Source organism: Bombyx mandarina, chromosome 20 (genome assembly GCF_030267445.1).
Source record: "Bombyx mandarina strain Sakado chromosome 20, ASM3026744v2".
Taxonomy (NCBI): Eukaryota; Metazoa; Arthropoda; class Insecta; order Lepidoptera; family Bombycidae; genus Bombyx; species Bombyx mandarina.
The window spans coordinates 8,671,702-8,694,319 of NC_143226.1; the positions used below are offsets into that span (position 1 = coordinate 8,671,702).

General features: G+C 43.6%; 1 protein-coding gene across 1 annotated transcript in view; it reads right to left on the reverse strand.

Moving 5' to 3' along the window:
- Positions 1-16,258, reverse strand: part of LOC114251501 (serine protease inhibitor dipetalogastin) — a 32,039-nt gene extending 15,781 nt beyond the window's left edge. Inside the window, exons 1-2 of the mRNA XM_028185785.2 lie at positions 16,077-16,258; positions 510-669 (exon numbers count right to left, since the gene is read on the reverse strand). Of these exons, the coding sequence (XP_028041586.1) occupies positions 510-558 (49 nt within the window). The 5' untranslated portion in view covers positions 559-669; positions 16,077-16,258. The remainder of the gene's footprint in view (positions 1-509; positions 670-16,076) is intronic.
- Positions 16,259-22,618: the final 6,360 nt, after the last annotated feature.

A 22,618-nucleotide genomic window follows, 5' to 3' on the forward strand; every position in this document is an offset into this window, starting at 1 on the left:
TATCATACAACTTACAAGATCTACGGACAATGCTTAGAACGCACGGAAATACGACTAAATTTAATTGAAATCTTGGAAAGAAGACTATGGGAAGATGGATGACTAATGCACTAGAGGACGCATCACACCCGCGTGGCTGGGCTCTTCGCGCCGGAATGACTATATGTGATTCGGTTAACCCACATTGTTGTGCGCGCCGAATGCCGATCAACGCAACGCCGCGCCGCCACTAATTATTGGTAATTATGTACAGTTAGCTGGCGATCGCGCTGCGCCGCGCCGCCTCAAACAACAAAACTAACAAAATACTCCTAATAACCAATGTCGAATGCAAGTGCAGCTGTTTATTGATTAGTTTAGGCCGCTGAAGCAAAACGGCACTTTAGTAAATATTCTCGTTAATTGGTAAAGGGTTTGTCCTCACCGTGACACGTGATGCGAATAAGTGAAGGAACTGTAAGTTCACGCGGTCGCACGTCATTTGTTGAGCAGCACTGAACTGAACTCACCGAGGACAAGGAGGGCAGCAGCGGCGAGGAGGTAGGTCCCGGACTCCATGGTGCGGCGACGCTGGTAACGGTCTAGCAAGTGAGTCTTCTGTGAGTATCGCAACAGAACTAGTCTCGCACTGTTGTCCTCGCTCACTTCCTGCGGCACATGTTGCGCGATCTGTAACAATACGATTACAATACAACAACAATACAATAGTTGCAATTCTGATGCCTACACACCGGGTGAAGCCAGAATAGCCTCTGGAGGCTACAGGCGAACAGGCAGGAAAAAATAATAATAATAAAATTAAAACATGAATATTCATTCATTCATAAACGGCCCCAAACTAGGATTTTCTCGCAACTACGTGTGCCGGGGGAGCATTCAGTATACGACAATATAACGTACTCCCAGGCATCAATTTAATCTTTAAAGTTTAATAAATAAACTGTGTCCATTCGAGTAGTCCAGTGGCCGCACCGGACTCACTGCGCGACGGAGAGCGACGATCATGTGAAGACATTGTAAAGTGAAACTATATGAGAGCTATGTACATTAATAAATACCCCTTGTATTTCGTTTCGTAGTTATAGCACGTATTATAGGAGTCTCTCTGTGTTATCTCTGTACAGAGACAGACTCTGTACCCTTATGCATGTTTTTGTACCCCACCACAATAATATAGGAAACAGAAATAATAATTATATCGACTATTTTATATATTATATATATTTATATAATATATAAAATAGTCGCAGGATTGAGAGTGGATCAGTCTGGCACCCACAGCCCAGCGCCGCCCGGCACGCGGGGACAACTTGTAATATCGGCAACGTTTGGTTATTCGCTTCCTTCCCACAACATTCGTGTTGGGTGTAATATGAGCGAACACCTTAGTAAGTAATGACGGAACGATAACGAATGCAGAGAACGTTGATCATACTAGAACGGTTGAAGGACTAGACAGGACCAGCAGTAAGTCGAGCAGGTTGGGAGGGGTCGCCCTGTGTACGAATAGGCGATCATCATCTGCTCAATCAATATATTTTACTCCAGTCCACGGCAAGTAAGAAGCGTATGTAATTACATTTACACAAAATGGACTACATCGACTAACATTTAAACGTGATGTAAAGGACAGTAAGTGTGAGTGGAATGCCGTCTCAGCGCGGCGGCTGCTCACTGAGTGCTCCCAGTGGGTCAGGGGGTCAGTGGGACGGTGACACGACCCTTCTCCGATATGTGTGTTTACGGGCAAGACCACAGAGCGTTCACTAAACAAAGACACATTTAGCATTGTGTGCGAACGGCCCACGGAACCTCTAACCTCCTCACTGAATCAATCTGACGGGGGTTTCACCAAACAATAAATTCTGAAGAACGTCGACAATCGGGAAATATTAACATCGGTGTTACGCGGTAATGCTCAATTTATTGCAAGATTCAAGTGCTGCTTTCGCTTGTAAGTTTTTAAAGTAATCCTTTGCAGAGGCTTAATGTTCAGTAGTGGTCCTTGCTCGCCTAATACATTAACAGGGTATCTGATGAAACTGTATCCACGTGAGCGTCGCCGCCTATCGCTCGTATGCGTCTATTGGATATAAAACGTTGCACGAACTAGCATCATTAAGTGCTCTGCGAAACCAGGGAACTATCAAGTCCAGGAACTGGCTCCGTCGCACTAAATCGACCTTGAGTCAATGTCGCGGGACCCGCGTGACCCGCCATAGCGCACGTCTGCAGATGCAAGTGCAGAGCGACCCTACGAGCATACTGGGGCACTTTGTAAACTTCGAGAACGACTACAGCATCATAACAATCAATTTATCGTTAATTTATCTCCAATTAATCGTCAATAATACGCAGAAAATTACAAACCATTTCTAGTATTCGTAAAACAATTAAGCGAACATTTCCCACGGCCCTCCCGGCTTCATCACAAAAACATTAATCTGCACCGCGGACGAGAACCATTAACCCCAAATGTAAACCAAAAACAGAACGATCGACAAAAACATCTCATTGTAAAACAATTTGTCGCGATTCGATCGTAATATATTGAATAAGATTTGTTTAGTCGCTAACGGAACTTTTTTGTGCGAAGATGACTCGGAGCGGCTCCGAGCGGTTCCGAGCGGCGCCGAGCGAGTCCGATGCTGCGTTTTTGCGGTCATACATTTGACGCCTCGAGAAGTGTGTCAAATTAGTGCGATTAAGATCAATTTAAATATTAACGAGTCCATTCATTAATTCATTAGGTAGAAATGTTGTTTTGTCAGTGCAGTGACAACGATTGATCGAGCACTACTGAGCTCAATACGTCCTTGTTTAGTTACGCGGTGACGTTGCAGATACACTAAATAATGATGCCGTTACATGTCACTGACGCGCTCACCTCGGCACGGCTGCTAATGAGAGTGACACATTGCGGCCCTCGGACCGCTCTGTGCAAATTACATCAAGGCGGGTGAAATACAAATCAAATTCCGTTTTGATCTTAGAGGCATTCTACAGCACGACGCAGACCGCGACCCGCACGCGGCACCCCTGCAGCTAATACTGCACGGCGCGGCGCCTACAGAGGGAACAGCTTCTAGCCTTGTACCTTTGTTATTAATTCAATGTGGGTCTACTTTTAATGTATACATGCTCACTCAAATATTGTAAAAGGATGTCCGGAAGAAGCTGTCCGGAACTAGTACTGGAGCTAGTTATGACCGTTCCAGACCGCAGCGCCCAGGGGGGGGGGGGGGGGGGGGGGGGGGGGCTGGGCGCCGCGGTCTGGGGCTCGGAGGGGAGGAGGTGTGGTTCTTGCGCTTTTTATTACGGTACTCATATTTCACCAATTATCCACCAGCTATCACGTTATTTTTTATAGCAGCAATATGATTTTATTGTGCCGCCACTGCTATATACTGGTCATTGCGAACACATTCAACGTTTTAATGAACTTTACATTTGAGTGTGAATCTGAATACGATAGTATCGCAGCGTGTGGCGTGTGGTGGCGTGGTGGCGGCGTGTGGTGGCGTGGTGGCGGCGTGTGGTGGCGCGTGGCGTCCAGTACACTACGCTGATCGGTTTCAGTGGATCAGTACAACGCAATCGAAATTTTCTAAAATATGTTCAAAATTACAATTGAGCGTCCGTTTGTACAACTGAGTTCAAGCTTTGTGTAGTTACTGTTGACCGTCAGGGAAGTCTCCGGGGAGGTATCTGGTACAATGCGCTTGCACCTATGCTTGATGCTAACGTATTTAAATTGAGTACCAGGAAAACATGAAGCGTCAGAAGTACATTAAATTACGAAGGTTTTATAGGGTACCGGCCGGCGCCGCGGCGGCGTGGGGCAGAGCGCGCTCATAAACACTGAGTATCGGTGAAGTAAAAGCAGCGTAACTTTCTAATTAAGTATGTACTTGTGCGTCGGCGACAGGAACTCGTAAATACTGTTTTTTTTTAAACTTCGAAATCTATATCGAGTTCGTGGCTGTTGAAATTTAAATTTTATTATTGTTTAAAAAATTATTTGTGTTTTTTTTTATTTAATTTTTTTATTGCTTAGATGGGTGGACGAGCTCACAGCCTACCTGGTGTTATGTGGTTACTGGAGCCTATAGACATTTACAACTTGGGAATTACTGAAGTATGAGGTGGTCCCTGGAGGGAGGTGGGAGGTGGTGGGGCGGCGGTCCTCGCTTCACCGGAGCCGAAGTAACGGTCGACGCCGGTTTACTGCTCAGCTCTCCGCTAATTGAACGCCTAATCACAATATGATCTTGAATTGTATTGAGAATAATTAGCATTTAACTCATAGTTAATTCGAAATAGTCGGCTTTCTTTAATTGCACGCCGTAATTACACTTCGAACACGGACTAGGGAACAAAATTAGGGCGCAACCGCATTTTTTTTTCTTTATTGCTTAGATGGGTGGACGAGCTCACAGCACACCTGGTGTTAAGTAGTTACTGGAGCCCATAGACATCTACAACGTAAACCACCTTGAGACATGAGTTCTAAGGTCTCAGTATAGTTACAACGGCTGCTCCACCCTTCAAACCGAAACGCATTACTGCATCACGGCAGAAATAGGCGGTTTGGTGGTACCTACCCGTGCAGACTCACAAGAGGTCCTACCACCAGTAAAAAATAAGTGGCGATATTCACCCTATGATATTTATGGACACCAGTAGCTACTTAATATCAAATGGACCGTAAGCTCGTTCAACCATCTATGCAATGAAATGAAAAAATGTATTCTAAACTAGAAAAATTTTTGTTGGAAAAAAGGCTTGTTTATAGAAATGTCTCAATTAGAAAGTTTCCTGCATATTTTAGACTAAAATAGTTACATATTTAAACACTATAGAAAATTTCAAAATGTTTCACAAAAATCTCCCTCATTTTATAATCAAATTAACTTTCTTTATGCACAATGTGCTCGAACTTCTTCTAAATAAAATAACATTACTAATGAGACCAACACAGAGACTTTTAACAGTAGTGCTCACGGACACTCACGGCACGATCACACGTGACAGACTGTTAGCGCAGGACATCGCGTACTTCGGGGACAAGTTCCTCATCAGACCAGTGCAGCGTCGCAGTACCACTTTTGGTGCTACTTACACAGCTAGTTTGCACGAGGAGGTCGTGAGGATTGCAAGTCTGCATTTTATTGATGGCTATAAGTTGACTTACCCGTGTCAGTCAGTTTTTTTTATGATGATTTTTATGAGTGATTACTGGGGTCCTGGAGGCCTTTCCAGTTTCACCAGGACAGGTGGGCGAGCAAAGGCTCAGTCAAGAGCAACTGCTTCGCGAATGAATCTACTACCGGAACGGAATCGCGACCTGCTGATAAGATCCGGCGAGAAACTCAGCGGACTGATGCATGGGTTAGGTTGCACATCGACCTCTTTGTCGAGTTCGACGAGTACGGTTACCGGGGTCCCAAGCCTGCTCTTAGAGTTAGAGCTGAAGGCGCTTAATGCAAAGGTTATTGGATCTGATGGATCCGTAAGGACGTGTTGTCAGTCAGTCCGGAACTTTGGCGGGAGCCACATATTTCTTATTCTTAGATTGTATTTTTTTAATTTTAATGATATGCGTAAAATAGTTTTTTTATCTATTCAACTATTTTAATTAAAAGAAATTGTGAATGTAAAAATCCTTTTTTTTAAATACATTCACAGAGTACCGGGCGCCAGGAGTCAGGACCGCACGCACGCACGCGTCGTCGCAAGTATCGACAATACTTAGTGAGTACGATCTATCTATATTTTTATTGAACATTTAAGCTCTTCCCGTTCCCGGGTGATAAACAAACAATTATAAAGCATGTCAAGCCGGGTGCGTGTCACTCAGTCAATACCTGAAGATACCAGAGACTTGCTTGACAGCATAGAACAGCAGAGACAGATAGACAGAGTGGCAGATACAGCCTCCGTCCATATTTTTTGGTAAACAAAAACGTTAAGCCCGGGAAGTTTCACTCAAACTGTTCCAAGAAGTCTTGCACAAAGAATAATCCCCGAGTGTAGTGTGACGTTAGATCGTGTCCTTCGATACTCGATAGTGACAACGCATTGATTGTACGAGTAGATTGTATCGATGTGATGTTTTGACAGCTGTATGTTCTGTTATGAGTGAAAGCTATTTCGGCGAAGCTTTTTATCATCTCAGGCACACTCAACTTTTCGTTTCACTGATCTCAATATTTAATCGACTTCAATTCTGAAATGAAGGCTTAAGCTCATAAAACGAGAGAAATCTTTTAGTTACGTAGTTATAAACGATTTCTCTTGTTGTGCCCGCAATGTCCGGAATCGTTTCGGAACTCAAGAAATCTGCATTGGAAACAAAATTTCAATACTAATGAAATGTTCAAAAATATTATACAATATTAACTTTTATTTTAAAGCCGGAAATCAAAATGCATTGTTTACAAAAGCTGTCAAGCTCGAAAGCTCTCTCTACATTAATAGTCCAACAAATGAACAGCGAGTACCAGGAGACAATGAGCGGCAGGAAGTAAGGATAATGATAGTTGTAGCAGACCGTGAACAGTGCGATGAATTTTCCGACGGACGATGCAAAATAAAAGCGTAGAGTGCGTCGCTCGCTTCTGCAGCCTCTTTCGTACAAATAAATACAGCGCTGTGGGCCTTCAGTTGTGGAAGCGAATATTAATAATGTCTTAAATTGTGTTTTTAATTTGAACCTATCGTATTGATATTGGTCTGGTCGGTATTTGGGAAATTCCGTGCAATCCTCACCTCGCAAATTCCTCAATGCCTGAAGACAAAAGTCTTTAACCAGTGCGTTCTCCCCGCGATGACCTACGGCGCGGAAACCTGGACACTGACGGCGGGGCTGGGACATAAGTTAAGAGTTGCACAGCGGGCGACGGAGAGAACTATGCTCGGTATCTCTCTAAGGGACAAAATCCGGAACGAAGAAATTCGACGGAGAACCAAAGTGGACAACATAGCTCTCAAAGTTAGCAGGCTGAAGTGGCAATGGGTCGGTCACATCTGTCGATTCAACGACGTCAGGTGGGGGAGGAAAGTCCTCGAATGGAGGCCATGGATGAGTACCAGGAGTGTGGGGCCTTCTCCAACCAGGTGGACTGACGACTTAGTGCGCTCGGCGGGAAGTCGTTGGATGCGGAAGGCGGAGGACCGCATTCTGTGGAAGGCATTGGGGAAGGCCTATGTCCAACGGTAGGCAGATAGGCTGATGATCATGATGTATTGATATATATTGAAAAAGCAAAACAGCACTAATATATTTACAATTCAGTAATGTCCCTAAGTTGTCGTCACACTAATGAAGTGGGAGGTGTGTCCACTATGGGCCGCGCTATCGCCCGCACCGCGCACGCGCAGTATCGACGCCACGGCGAGGGACTCGGCGACAGTTTCACTTCAAGCTTCTCATCTAGAAGTCCGTTCGTACATTATGAATCACCCTCGACTTTTAACTTCGCCTGTCTGATGAAAACATATCAATATGGCGCGTGGAATCGTTAGCATGATAGGGCGCTCGTGTCGGCCCGGGGTGAGTCAAGAGACGGAGGGGCTCGCGTCCAGTTCAAGCGACTTGACGTCTTAATGACAGTAATTACATTAAGCTCGCATTCGATGATAAATTACCGAGTCTCTGCTTCATCGAGTCTGATCAAGTGTGCTCATATAATTAACTGTGTACATACATATGTGCTGTGGACCAAGCTGCTTATTGGGCAGTACTCAAAACGCCCGGAGATGTTGAAAATTACGTAATTTCAGAGTGCAGTTAAACAGCAGTTGTTCATAAATATGTTAAAATATATCGAGCGATGAAACTTTGCCCGTGTTCGAATCTTGCAGGCGGGTACTAATTTTTCATATGAAATACGTACTTAACAAATAAATGACTCCCACGTTGAAGGAATAGCATCGTGTAATAAAAACTAAAATCCATAAAATCCTGCCTATTCGTGCCGTCAAGAAGTAATGCGTTTTGGTTTGAAGGGTGGGGCAGCCCTTGTACTGTAAAAAGTGAGACTTGGAACTCATATGTCAAGGTGCTTAGTGGCACCTAACAGCAACTTATTATCGTTTATGGGGTCACATGTATTTTTATTTTTATTTATTTATATTTATTTCAAATTTTATTAATTACACATTTTTTTTTTTTAAATATTAAAGCGCAGTAATGCCTATTTAAGTGACGTTGACAACATAAATTCCAAGGAGTGCGAGTATCGCTGCAACGATTATTGGGATACTTGAGGTACAAAGGGCCCACAAAAGCACTAAAAAATAATAATAATGTTCTGATTTTATATTGGTGCAGTTATTTTTATTTTTGTATTATGGTCTTTATAACCTATTTAAACCTAATCAGTTCAAATTTACTCTCTAACCTTAGGGTACCTACCCATCGTAACAAATTGTTACTACAGAATATAATACACTCGTAGCTACATTAACCAGTCTCCACTACTAATAACATAAATGATACTAATATTTAAGACCTTTCGCCAAAATCTTCTAGTATTGATTTAGAGATCAAGTGTGTCCGTGATAGAATTGTGCACTTGTAATATTGTACTGTATTGTATTGTATTGTGATGTGTATAAACACAGAGAGCGTTGGTGAGGGCGCGAGTCCCGTTAAACACACAAAGGCCTGCACAGTGGAGGCACTAACTCCGCCGACACAATGCTCCTCTCGTTCATTCAATGGTAATAGCGACAAGCCTACAATTCCCGAGGAACGACCGCTAAACATACATTGTCCAGTTGACACGTCGCTCTTTGGTTCAGGACTATTCTAGATCTTGCAGAGTTAAAAATCGCAATTCTCACTCCACTAAAGCGGCACACCAGGAATGATTCTCTGACAAAGTCGTCGACGTACACCAGATTACGGCTGTAAAGTCGAAGATACACTTGGATCTGGCCAGAACCGAAAGTTTCATTGTTACCGGGTGTAAGGAGGGCGCGGAATGTGCACGTCATGTGACGGATGCTTTCTTTTTAACTTATGCAAAATAAGAGTTGATCACGGAACCAGACGACAGTCGTGTGACCCGGTTCGCAGTCTCTCAACTCTCAGCCTCAGTACAGCCGTCCGGGACACTCGTTTCGCAGCGGGGAGATGCTGTACCACTAAACTGCACGACTCAGACGATATTACACAGCTTAGTTTAGAAATATTGAGTGAAGTGACACGAGCAAGACTTCCTTAACGGAAAAAACCAGAGCTTTCACCCAAAAACCATCGCACGCTTCTAGACTTTATTTCTTTGTTAGAGGGAGGTCAAAAACGCAAAGTCGGCGGTCGGATGCATCAAGAATTATTAAACAGACGGCGGCTTCGAATTGAAATCCGAAAACCTAAGGCGAGGCGGCGGCCGGCTGCGGCTCCGCTTGTGCGTTTGTTTGCTGAGCGCGCGCCCGCAGTAAACGGTGTCGTTCGAATGGTTCGTTCGTTCGCTTTACGGTACTGATTTAGCGGTCGGATAGCTTCGAGTTTGAATTCAATTATAGCCGGGATCAGTGACCCGAGCGCCGCATGCACCGGGCCCGCATCGCCGATCTCTCGCGGAATTTACTGCCTCTTACTTTATGTTATCCTGATGAAATACGCGAAACAAGAACAACATTCCCGTCGGCGCAGCGCCGCAGAGCCGCTCCGCTCCGAGCGAAGCCAATGTTACAATACTAGAGCCGGCAGTAAAGTTTACGACAACGCTCTGTAATCTCGGCCGCATCTCGCGCCTACACCCTGTGGCTGCAAGCTGCGTGACAACGGTTGATGGTCTATTCTACAAATCAGGAACGAGATTATTCATTAAAATTGTAAATTCATATTTGGTCTGATCTGTGCGCTTGCGTGTGCGTAGAGCCTCCTGAGCGTTGATTCAGTGCCAAAGTAGTAAAATTAAATAGTGGATTCGAAGTAGTTTGACTCTGCAGACCATAGTACTGCCCTGTCGGAATGGATTGCCTGCAATACACGAGAGGAGAGGCAGAGTGCAATCAGTGCAGGGCGGCGTTGTCTCGGCTCGACTCTGCGTGTGGAGGCACGTCCCCGGCGAGAAGCCCAGCGCGCCAGCAGCCGGGGACCGAGACGGTTACATTTGCGTGTAATAGAAGTATCAAAGGTCATTATAATTAATGAACCGTCTAACAAGTGGTGAGAGCCGTTAACTAATAGTGCAGGTTTATCTAACACCTAATAAAAGTAATAAGCAGGTATTCATCCTCCAACTGCGCATTGAAAAATCGAGGCGCGTGTTGGCCAGGGCCACGTGGCGGCAGCCAGGTGGGGTCTATTTTATCTGGTTATGCCATCACACACGGCGCGACGCAATTTACATTTACAGAGATCTCGAGCCGCACAGTACAGCTGCCCGGTCTATTTACCAAATTTAACTAACATTGGAAACGATCGTACCTCAGTAGCGAACTGTAAGTACAGTAAATAATTAGTCGAACACACACACGAGTCGAAGCGAACATAAATTATAATAAATTAATAAACGTGGAATGACATTGGAAATCAATTGTATGTAAATTTATTTAGATTTCAAACGGCCGCTAAACCAATGTATTTATTTAAGGCGGTTGGCGCTTATTGCCGTAAAAAGATGATTTCACTATCGCAACCAAAAGAGGCGACAGCTGATTTAGATCATAAAAACCGTTATTATCTTAGAGCTTGTAGCGTACGTGCTTCTGCGAGTCACGTGTCCCTGGGTTCAAGCATTACGATAGTAGAATAAAATGTAAAGCAACCAAAGTACCTTTTTTTTCCTACCTATTCTAGTAACCTGGAGGGAGATGAGAATAACTAGACTCACCGAACTCATAGGTGAGCTTTCGGGGCTCAAACCGGGAGTTTTGCTAACACTGGCCCTAGCAAGAGCCCTAGCAGTACTTCGCAGAATCTACCACCGGATCGGAAACGCGACCTATTGAGAAGATCCGGCGAGGAACTCAGTGGGCTGTGTCTTAATTTACTCGTCGAGCCCTTCGTCGCGAGCGACTGGTTCGACGAGGACGGTGACCGGTGCTTGAGGTACCTAAAAGCACCGTTAGTGGATCGGGAGGATCCAAGATGACGTGCTTAGAGCGACCTCGACTGTTTACCATTCGCCTTCTCGAAGTGGCGCCTCACTACTCAACTACCTTACCAAATGAAACTAGAAATTTCATTTTATTGGAAACTTTTATTAATAAAATAATTTTGCAGCGAACCTTTTTGCAATTTTCCAGGCCACAGTTCTGACTAAGTAAAACAAGCTCTACTGGTGGCGCATTGCACTTACCACCGACACTTACGACAGAACTAAACTAAAAACATAAAAATAAAATTGAAGCAACTTACAAGTTTTTATTTTATGGCCCTTGTAAGCAAACGAGCATATGGACCACCTGATGGTGAGTGGTTACCGTCGCCCATGGACCTCAGCGATGCCAGGGGCAGAGCCAAGCCGCTGCCTACCGTTGAGTTTAACTTTAACTTAATAAGTTTAACTTTGATTTCAATACTTTTGAAATTGCTTCCATGGGTGGTCGGACTCACGGTCTACCTGATGTTAAGTCACTACTAGAGCTTATAGTCACCACATAACGAACGCGTGGCGGCTTCGCGGCAGGACGGTGATGCACGCGCGCACTAAATGCGAGAGATACTCTCAGAGAACGCTGCAGTCCACTCTCCGACGGATTCCTCAGGAGTTTTTAAAGACATCCACAGGATGTCAAAATACAGTGGTCCTATTGTCGGGCGACTAGGAATGCTTACAGTATTGTTTATCTTATTGTATTGCGTGTATTTCGCTCTGGCGCATAACTGAGATGAATGCACATATTATGTATGTATCCGAGAGTAGTGGATGCACGGAGCGCCGGGAACCGTTACTCTCACGGAACCCGCTGGTACAGTTAACTTAGCTGTCAAAAATATTTCATGTGGGCAGCCTTCTCGCACTTTATGTGTTCCTGGTACAGTGAATGCACCTCACCGTGAGTTATTGCTCTCCTCTCGGATTCTGCGTAGCGTCGAACGAGACTACGCTGTCGCATCAACATTTTACTGTACATTTTGGTTAACGGAATATACCTACATCATCTCAAACACAATGACAATGTTTCAAAAAGCCGAGCATTGGATACAATACAGTATTAGGAAGGAAGGATAATTAACTACTAACGTTGTGTTGGTCGCATTTTGCGTTCCCTGAAGTTAATAAGCCTTCAAGATAATCCTCGCCGCATAAATTCTATCTATTATTCCAGCTCCGATATGTACGATATAAAATTTATAAGTGTGCCTATAAAAGTTTTACGATATTAAATGTAACTTTAAAGGCATTTACGTAAAGTTTTCATTAGCGCATGCACATCATGGACCATCATTTATTAATATAAGGGTGTTTTTTTTTTCTTTTTTTTTATTGCTTAGATGGGTGGACGAGCTCACAGTCCACCTGATATTAAGTGGTTACTGGAGCCCATAGACATCTACAACGTAAATGCGCCACCCACCTTGAGATATAAGTTCTAAGGTCTCAAGTATAGTTACAACAGCTGCCCCACCCTTCAAACCGAAACGCATTACTGCTTCACGGCAGAAATAGGCGGGGCGGTGGTACCTACCCGTGCGGACTCACAAGAGGTCCTACCACCAGTAAAAACTTAAAGTGATTACATTGCGGCGTCCAGCCGCGCCTGGCGGTGACACTGAGCCATTAATACAGTAATCATTGCGATATTAGAACTCGTCCAAACCCGACAGAGACCGGGCATTAAATTTGTAACGTTAGAAATGATCCAGCATTTGTAATAATTATCAGATAATTTGAAAGTAAACATGTTCTAAACGATTTTACTTTAACACTAGAAGTATCATTAGGCTAATAATATGTACGTTGGTTACTGTAATTTATCTCACATTACAGTTCCTGTCCGCGTGAAGCTGGAATGGCCCCTTAGGCTACCAGAAAATAGGCAGAGTATAAAAAATTATTACAGTTTCATTAATAAGATAGACATTAAAAAGTCAAAAAGTTTCATAGGAGCGTATGGCGGCGGCGGCGTGGCGGCGGAGGCACATATTCATCGTCAAAGCCTGCATCACGAACTCATAACTTGTACAATTAGTTACCGCGCACCCGACGCGACGCCGGCCTTCTCGGAAAACGCCAAAACGGTTAATCTCGACGAATTCCCGTAATTACGTAACCAGCGTTCTGTTTTTATAACAACTTTATCTGGAATCAAGAGTTCTGAAGCGTATGAATGTCTAGTAATCATTGCACAGACACAGCGGACTGAATTTCTCGCTGGATCTTCTCAGTGAATCACGATTCCGATCCGGTGGAAGTTTCAGCAAAGTACTGCTCTTGCTAGGGCAAATGTTAGCGGAAGTCTTGTAGATCCGTCGGACACTTAAATTAACATATGAAAGATCTTGGACCTTATATTAGTATTTAGTATGATCTACGCTGCGCGTCCGAGGGTCCTGAATCAAACAACACGTTAGTATTCTGCATATAAAATAGCCGACCGCGCTCTCTTCTTCGAACGATATTTGAAAGCATTTAGCAAATCTCACGAAAAGAAAGTGAAGTTAAATAAATTTAAATATAAATGGAGTGAGAAAATTTCTCCGCTAGGAATCGCCGCGCAATTGATGATAGTAAGATGTAAAATGAATTCGGAAGTATCCGAATGTGTGTCGGCCTCAGTGCCGGAGGCTCCTGCGAGCTGTGATCAGGGTCGCCGATGCGGGCCGCGCGCTGCCTCACCTTCGGGCTGTGGGACACTCCACGCGTGCTGGATCTCTGCGAGCGGTCTCTCGGCGGCTCTGTGTCCACCTCTTGACCTATCGACTGTTTGCGACCCCTGCGACCTTACGATACCCCGCCATCAACTATTTCTCAAATTTATAAATATTTTAGAGCTTTGATTTTTAATATACAATGTTATTCCCTCATCGTGAAAGTCGTTCGTGAACACATGTGCGTGCCAATATTTTTAATGTAATCATTAGAAATATTGGCATGAAACGCCGGGCATCTTATCGTGCGACTGTGACAATTGATTACGGATTAATTTAAAAGTTAACTAGCTTATTTATGTATTGTTAGAAAGATATAGAAAATAGTTAAGTGAATACGGCGAAACACGCAACAATGACAGAGGACCAGAGTGAGTAGAATACTATCAACTATTTCAACTTACACGAACAACAAACACGTTCATAATATGAACTAAATGTAACTAAATGTAACACGATAAAAGTTTCATGAAATTATAAATATCCGCGAATGGCCAGTCATTTGTCAATGTTGGCTACTCTTGTACGTGACGAGACGCGCCCGCCCACACACAGCACGATACTCTCGATCTACATGTATACTTGATAAATATGACTGGAGGCTGGTTCATGTTTAATTCAATATGCAATTATTTCGATAAGAGTGATCCAATTTGCGGTGGGATTGTTGTATTAACAATGAGCGGTCAAATTAAACCGTTACAGCCCAGCGGGTACCAGGGCACCAGAAACGCCCAGAATGTCAATTTGGATTTATAAGTTGCCAAAAGAATCTGACCCAAATCTCTTCCTGGCTGTTGAGTTTTTTCCTCGTTCGGTTTTTGTGAGCGCAACGATAATTTCTCGACTAAGGAAGTGCGTCGGTCGAGTCGCGCGATGCGATCAGCCGACTCACTGCCCATGCCGCCATGCCGCCATGCCGGTCTAACGGAACCGACCGCCGACGTAGTGCTGCTACATTTCACTTGCAGCTTTACTTCAAATCTCTTTGTCGTGTTTCTGAAGCAGCACACCTTTCTGAGATAAGTCCTTGTTATGGGGCTTTGGGAGATGCTCTACGGCGTGAAAGTCATTGGTACTGTTCACTAAAGCTAATTGATGCTATAAACACTAAACAGGATAATGTAAATAGTTTCGGCCGGCTTTAATTAAACGTCACTAATTATGTCTAATCAATAGCACATACATATGTACGTACGTACGTGTTGCTACACCTTGACGCTTTAGCACCAGACCTACAGACGAGTTTAAATAATTACAATCTATTGGAATGTAGACGGATATAAAAATAAATTTATTTTCATCTTCTGCAGCTGTCATCAAGTAGAAGTTCAAGTAATCCTGGTGGCTGGTGGGGCTGGTGGTGATGGTTTACTGATTTTTTGTGCTAGAGCTTTTCACGTTGTGCGTTGCGCACTCATGAGGCCCGGGGAGCCAGAAAAAGCCGTATCTCACTCAGCCACTTGCGATGCTCAGAAGATTCCTTTTTTTATTTTATAATAAATAAAAAAGACGAAACGCTCATTAATAGCGTGACAGAAAGCACAGTAGCAGTCCACTTGTGATGCTGTAAATGTGCTCATTCGTTTTTTTCTTACAAAAAGCTCCGAATTATCTGAACTTAAGCTCATGGAGGAGTAAACCACAAGGAGACGATTCGAACTCACCCCGTCCCAAGTCGCGAGTGGCGCTCACTCCGGGCTCGCTAGTGTCTCATCGTGGCGGACAGCGGGCATACTGTACGAGTGAGTATAATCGTAATTATGTTCATTGCGTTGATCAAGTATTGGACTCTCGCGGCGCCAGAGTTGTCAATCAACGGTAATTTATTTGATAACCGACGTCGTAATGAATCAGACACAGCTGTATGTGGATGACATATCGGACGAGCCTCTCACTAGTAATATTCTATGAATGTAAATGCGGGTAGTTAATGAGCCCGCACGGACGCGGTGCGTGTCCCGTAGATGAAAGCTTTCAATTTAGAAACACCTCTTGTTCTGTTATAGTATCTTGGTAATTATTTATATTTTTACTAGCGCCCTAGCTATTATAAATACAATAAATACGATACTGGAAAAATGTTTGTAAACGTTCAATCCAAAATTTATTCACATTACAATGCTGACCTTAAACTCTATTTTAAAAGTCCACTTAGTTTCTTAGGCACGTAAGGTAACAATATAATTTAAAACCCCATTAAATTTGTCCCTAAATTAAATAAAATAAAAGTAAGACTTACACAAGAGCTCAACCAGCAAGCCGCCTCAAAGATCACCACAATAGCACTAGAACTTGAAGTTAATCTAGATTTAGTGAATGCAAGCAGGCGGCGCGGCGCACGATCGTGGCGTGGTGGATGTAAGGGGCGGGCCACACGTTCGGCGTCGATGGCGGACGCAATGCAACTGGGTCCGCGGCGGGCCAGAGCCCACTAATATATCTCGTATACTAGTTTTCTTCGTCTTTCACTGGTCGGAGCCGCGAGCCGCCGGCCACCACTTTCTGGGTTAATGAGGAGCCTGACGCGGTTGTCGTGTTCGCCGTTTTCTACGTGTTTTAGAATTGCCACGGCTGGTGTTGGGTACAGATGTCGAGCTGCTGCGTTGTTGTGCGCCCCTGGTACTCCACGGTCGTGGACATTGATTTTCAATATTTATTTGGTTTTGGGGTTCATTTGCTTAAGTATAAAAAAATGCTTTGTCAAGCGGAGAATATTACAACTTTCCTCAGTATCAGTCAACAATGTAAAACAAAGAAATTCCCAGATTCCTAGACCATACTCCTGAAAATGTGTATTTACAAGACGGTGCAGGTTAGTACCTCCGCCAAGTCTATTTCTGTCGCAAAACAATCGTACATTTTGATTTGATCGATAGTATAGCCGTTCTTTCAATGAAATTAAGATTTCGATCGACCTCATGTCTCAAGGTGAACTCCTTGTGAATGTCTCCAATAAAACTGTAGTGTCTATATGGATTCCATTAATAACTTAACATCAGTTGGGCCGCAATACCCGTGCAGGCTCGGGTTTAGCTGCGCACAAAACCATACCCGGTCCAGACGACCATGTCGCCGTCGCCTAAAACATGTCGTTTCGGAGGCTCCTGTCCACCAAGCACTGAAGCTTTTACGTATTCCAAGCATCAGTCGCCGTCCTCGTCGAACGCGTTCTATGGAGCTGGCATACTCCGCGAGGATACCAGCAACAAGTAGGCAAATAAGTGAACAAAACAAACAGAATGTAGAGTGCTCCGCGCGGAAGTTCTCCTTTATCTAAGCACTCGCCTGTCGCGCAGCTAAACTAATTGTTACGATATCTTGGTGTTTTCTCTGGATTGAAATTAACATAAGGTGAGCGCGCGCGACTGGCCGCTTCGTGTTTAGAAATTGTGCCAGAGTGATCAAGGTCGTCACCGGTTTACCTGAGCTCACAGTTTTCAAGCTGGGACGAGGCAAACAAGCGGTTTCACTGTTCACACTTTTACATTTTCACTCCGGACTCGAACACGTACCAGCGTGACGTGTGACGCCCGCTCGGGGGCCGCAGTGCCCGGCGGAGACACTTCAGCCTGGAACGTCTTCCATATTACCACCCCCGGTCGCTCAACATCCCACCTCCGAGCCTCGGGTGGGGTAGAACGTAGAACTCATCCGAGGCAGGCAGAGGGTAAGGTGACGCGATTTGTAATCCGAATATAAAAAAAAGGTGAAGTAGGGCAGGTATACCTAATTTATCTGAAATAAGCCACAAACGCTCAAACCGATTTTGACGAAGTTCAGTATAAAAATAGTTTGAGCCCAGGAAAAGAGTATAGGCTACTTCTTATACCACTGCGCACACGGGTCTCCGGCGACGCGGTGTGAAATGCAGCCAATATACTCGGGCACACTTACCGCTTGCTGCTCGTGATGTCGCGTCCCACGTCATTTTGGTATACATACATTGAGGTTTTGGGTGTAATCTTCTCAAGTCCAGTTCGCATGTATTGTATTTTTTTAGAAAATTTATACCGAATGTAACAGTACATAATACTAATCTGAACTAGATTTGGAATCAAAGTCGAGTAACCATTCCCTCCCAATCGACACTGTTCAAACAACAGAATTGTCTTAGAACCGTATAGTTTATATTCAAACGATAATTACAAGAGTTTTTTTGCAGCAGCAGGACCCACAGCAAACAATAAAAGCACATAATCATTTTGTAAAGTCAAGAAGCTCGCTCTGAATATTAATTCCGCTCACAAACATTTGTTGTAAAGCTTTCAAGTTATCGCGAACGCACGGACGAAACCGCTAATAATCTAAGTTGAAGTGTTTGGGTAAAGTTAACCCGGCCACTTACGACCGCAACTTAAACTTATTAACTCAGCTGAACATGAAATGCGATATACATACCAGGAGAGCAGACGAGCCCGGGAGCGTATAGCGGTACACAACAGAACACATTGCTATTCTAATCAGTTTACATATTTTGTCTACGGAAGCTATTAAGTATTATTTGTGAATTTTACGTCATACAATTTTTGTATTTTTATTGCTTAGTTGGGTGGACGAGCTCACGGCCCACCTTGTGTTAAGTGGAACTTATGGACATCTACAACGTAAATGCGCCATCCCCCTTGAAATATAAATTCTAAGGTCTCAGTATAGTTACAACGGCTGCCCCCACCCTTCAAACCGAAACGCATTACTGCTTCACGGCAGAAATAGGCGGGGTGGTGGTACCTACCCGCGCGGACTCACAAGAGGTCCTACCATCAGTAATTACACAAATTTCTAATTTTGCGGGTTTGATTTTTATTACACGATGTTATTCCTTCACCGGTTTGAAGAGTGGGACAGCCGTTGTAATTATACAGAGATCTTAGAACTTATATCTCAAGGTGGGTAGCGCATTTACGTTGTAGACGTCTATGGGCTCCAGTAACCACTTAACACCAGGTGGGCTGTGAGCTCGTCCACCCATCTGAGCAATAAAAAAATAAAAACCGTGGAAGTAAATCGTGAACATTTGTTAAGTGCATATGTATTAGTCATTAGAAAAATTGGTTCCCGCCTGCGGGATTCGAACACCGGTGCATCGCTACATACGAATGCACCGGACGTCTTATCCTTTAGGCCACGACGACTTCTAAACGACTTGTTGTTGTTCGCTCACTTTTCTAGTCATAAATTTAAAGTACAGACCAGAATATAGATCACTAACATTAACCACTACTGCTATATTATTGAAGTTGTTGCGAAATTTGACACTTTCATTAGCAACATTTCTTGTAAAGTTAACATGATCTGGGTCACAGGGATTGCAGTGCACTCCCAATATGCTTTAATTACTTATCACAGTCTTCCGCATTCCGCTAAAGACACGGCCGCCGGACTCTCCGGAGCGCAGCTTGCGGTTTTCCCACTCACTGGACCGAAACTGATCCCCATTATTAACATTGTTCTACAAAGCTACAAGGGCTCGGTAGAATCGAGTGCAGCCCACTTCCGAGGAAGCGTTTTAACAAACACGTTTTAAACTGAGCCAAACAACATTTCTTGGCAATTACGAGATTTTCTCAAACAAACAACCGACCGAACTCACATTATCGTAAATAAAATGAAAGTTCTCAAACAATGATGGAAGCAATTTCCCAGTGACGAGGAGAGGTCACGTGCGCGCACTCGCCGAGACTACTAACTATCCGCTGTTTGTTCGCCTCTAATCTACTCGCGTGCACGAACTTGCAAAGCTGGCTTCGCGATCTTGGTGAAGGAAGACTTGAGCAGGAAATAAAACTTACTATGAAAATAGTATGGTAAGTACTCGAACCATCCATGTCCTGAATGTGAGACTCGTGCACCACTGTCTGACCTGTCTCCGGGTGGACAGGTGGACGGACGGACCGGCACAATGCTGCTGGTTGCTGCAGTCGAGATCACAGAAAAACAAACTAACAACCTTAACCACAAAGCAAACATAGAAATATATAATAATCTATACTAATATTATAAAGCTGAAGAGTTTGTTTGTTTGAACGCGCTAATCTCAGGAACTACTGGTCCGATTTGAAAAATTCTTTCAGTGTTAGATGACCCATTTATTGAGGAAGGCTATAGACTATACATACACAGTAAGGCCAATACAAGTGGAGCACCAATAAAGAATGTTTTAAAATAGGGGTTTAAATAGCTCCTTAACATTCTATAATTCAAAAATATTTTTACTTTCTACGTAAATGAAAAGGGGGTAAAATTTAGCGTTATGCCAAAGTAACTATTCCACGTGGACGAAGTCGCGGGCAAAAGTTAGTAATTAAAATATAAAAATAATAATATTTAGGTTGCAGCGACGCTATGGTTTAGTTTAGATTAAATATCAATAAAGCTGTCATTTTATGCACTCCAACATATTATTATCTGGATACAAAACGAGGACATGAGGTTACGTTGAGCGCGGGCGGGCCGGGGCTGGCGGCGGCTCGTCCACTACACTCGCTCTTGACTTTCTCGCTCGTTACGGGCCCCGGAGACTCGGAGTCGGCTGTCTTTTGTTAGATGTGTCAATCAAAGCTGCTACGAATTTACTTCATTGCAATTAGGTCCAATGTACTAGTTGCGCAGCACGCTTCCACTCACGTCACATGGTCACTAATGAATAACTTGAATCTAACAGGGAGTAGCAGGTGATGACCACCAACTGGCTCAACAGAAAACATAACACTAAAAACTTCTTCTGTTTCTCCACCTTATCCCACTAGGTGGGGTCGGCACAGCTAATTTTTCTCTTCCACTCTCTTCTATCAACCGTCATCTCAACACTGACTCCTCTCTCTCTCTCATATCGTCATTCACACACTCCATCTATGTCTTCTTCAGCCGACCTTTTCCCACTAAAAACTCCCAGCAGAATAAGAGTAGAATATCCCTTCGTAATGAGGTGAGAATTTACAAAACTTGCATACGACCTATAATGACCTAAGCGAGTGTGGTGTTCGCTAAGGTGGTCCCTACGCATTTAGACTTCGATACCTTTAATCCTATTTTTGTAGGGTAGTTGTCGGAGCGCTGTGATTTGTGAAGAACGTCGATCGTCATTACGACGTAGACCTCGCATCTATCAGGAAGCACCTGAAGTCAGTGTCAGAACGCTACTTCAATAAAGCGATGTGACAAAATAAAGGTCTCATCGTGGTCGCTACTGACTACTCTCCGGAATTGGTTCATGCAAGCCACGAAGTTACCGCGGATCCATTAGAAATGTCTACGCGATCCATGATAATGGACCCACTAACTACATACACTAATTCAACCATTAGGCGTCTGCAGCTCTAACTCTAGCAGCAGGTAACCGTACTTGTCGAAATCGTCGAAGATTTAGTCACCGGAACTATCCAGAACTATCCGGAACTATCCGTCCACTCGACTAAGCGTGCACGAGTCGAATGCTTCTAGTCATGTAGGCGCTCGGCGCTCACTGAGGACGTTCTGTTACCCTAGTCCTATCCAGAAAGGATTTGTCGTCTACAATTTACTACTCAAATTGCAATTCCTGAAAGTTTCTGCATCAGTATATGTGACACTAGTTTATTTAGGATCATTTGAAATTAATTAAGTTTACTGCAGGTCAACTCGAGATTTAGTCGAGGTAGTCGAAACCGCAGATAAAGCTAGTAACTACGAAACTGTCCTTGATCTAATTATTCATCATTCAACATTATGTATTAATTTTGCAAACAAGAAAAATACTTTTATTTGACAGCCGTCAGATTAACTTGTGTAGGTGTGTCAACCAAATACCTAATCGTCAGTGAGAAATCGAAGTTGGTTCCTTGTAATTAATGATAAAAATATACATAATTAAAAAAACTAAGAACTCAGCACAGAGGGGATGAATCAATTTTGTACAAAATTAATAGTAAACAAATTATTGAAACTTAAATTTAATTCATGAGATTGCGCTAGGAAAACTAAATTCGCAAATAGTTCTAGGTCGGTATGAGTAACGTCACCTCTCGTCAAAAAGCAAAAATACTGAAATACTTGGAACCACCTATTCCGTGCTTGGAACATTCCTGAATATTCCGGAGTATTTCTTGAGTCTTCTAAACCATCTCTTATGTGTTCTAAAACATTTATTTAGTGTTCCCGTTATATCAAGAGTGTTCGAATACCACGAGAATAGTCTCGACATAAGAAGACGAATCTAGAACATTTCTTGAACGTTCTTCCGGGATTTTGTAGAAAATTGTGAACTGAGTTGAATCAACAATAAACGTGGCATAGGCGAAGGGATGAACGATCACGTCAACAAAGTGTCTACCCAGTCTACTAGATTCATACTAGATTCGCCGGGCGAGTAGTTGAGCTCACGGGGCTCTGTGGAGTGATTCAGAAATTAAAAACAAAGAGCAGTGCTCCGTTCCACCGACGAAGGATGCAGTGAGAAAATGCAAACAATGTACATGTAAAAGAGTCTGTAAAAGAGTGTATTTTATCGACGCTGAACTAAATAATGCTCGGTTGAATCAGAACAGTAAGAGTGTCGTTAAGTAGTTATTGTAAAGACATCCACAGTCTGGTAGCGGCCGGTGAGAGATCTCATCCAGCGCCCGTAGCCGCCACGTGTGTAGGTACATACAACATTGACAGGGAGAGGCTGCGGGCTGGAGGAGAATGTTGCCCGGGACGTGTTGGAGCTGCAACTAATGTATCTTTGTACAAACGTTTAGTTATGTCAACTTTTCAACAATAACAGAACAAAAACGTGTATTCAAAGAACGAAACAATTATTAA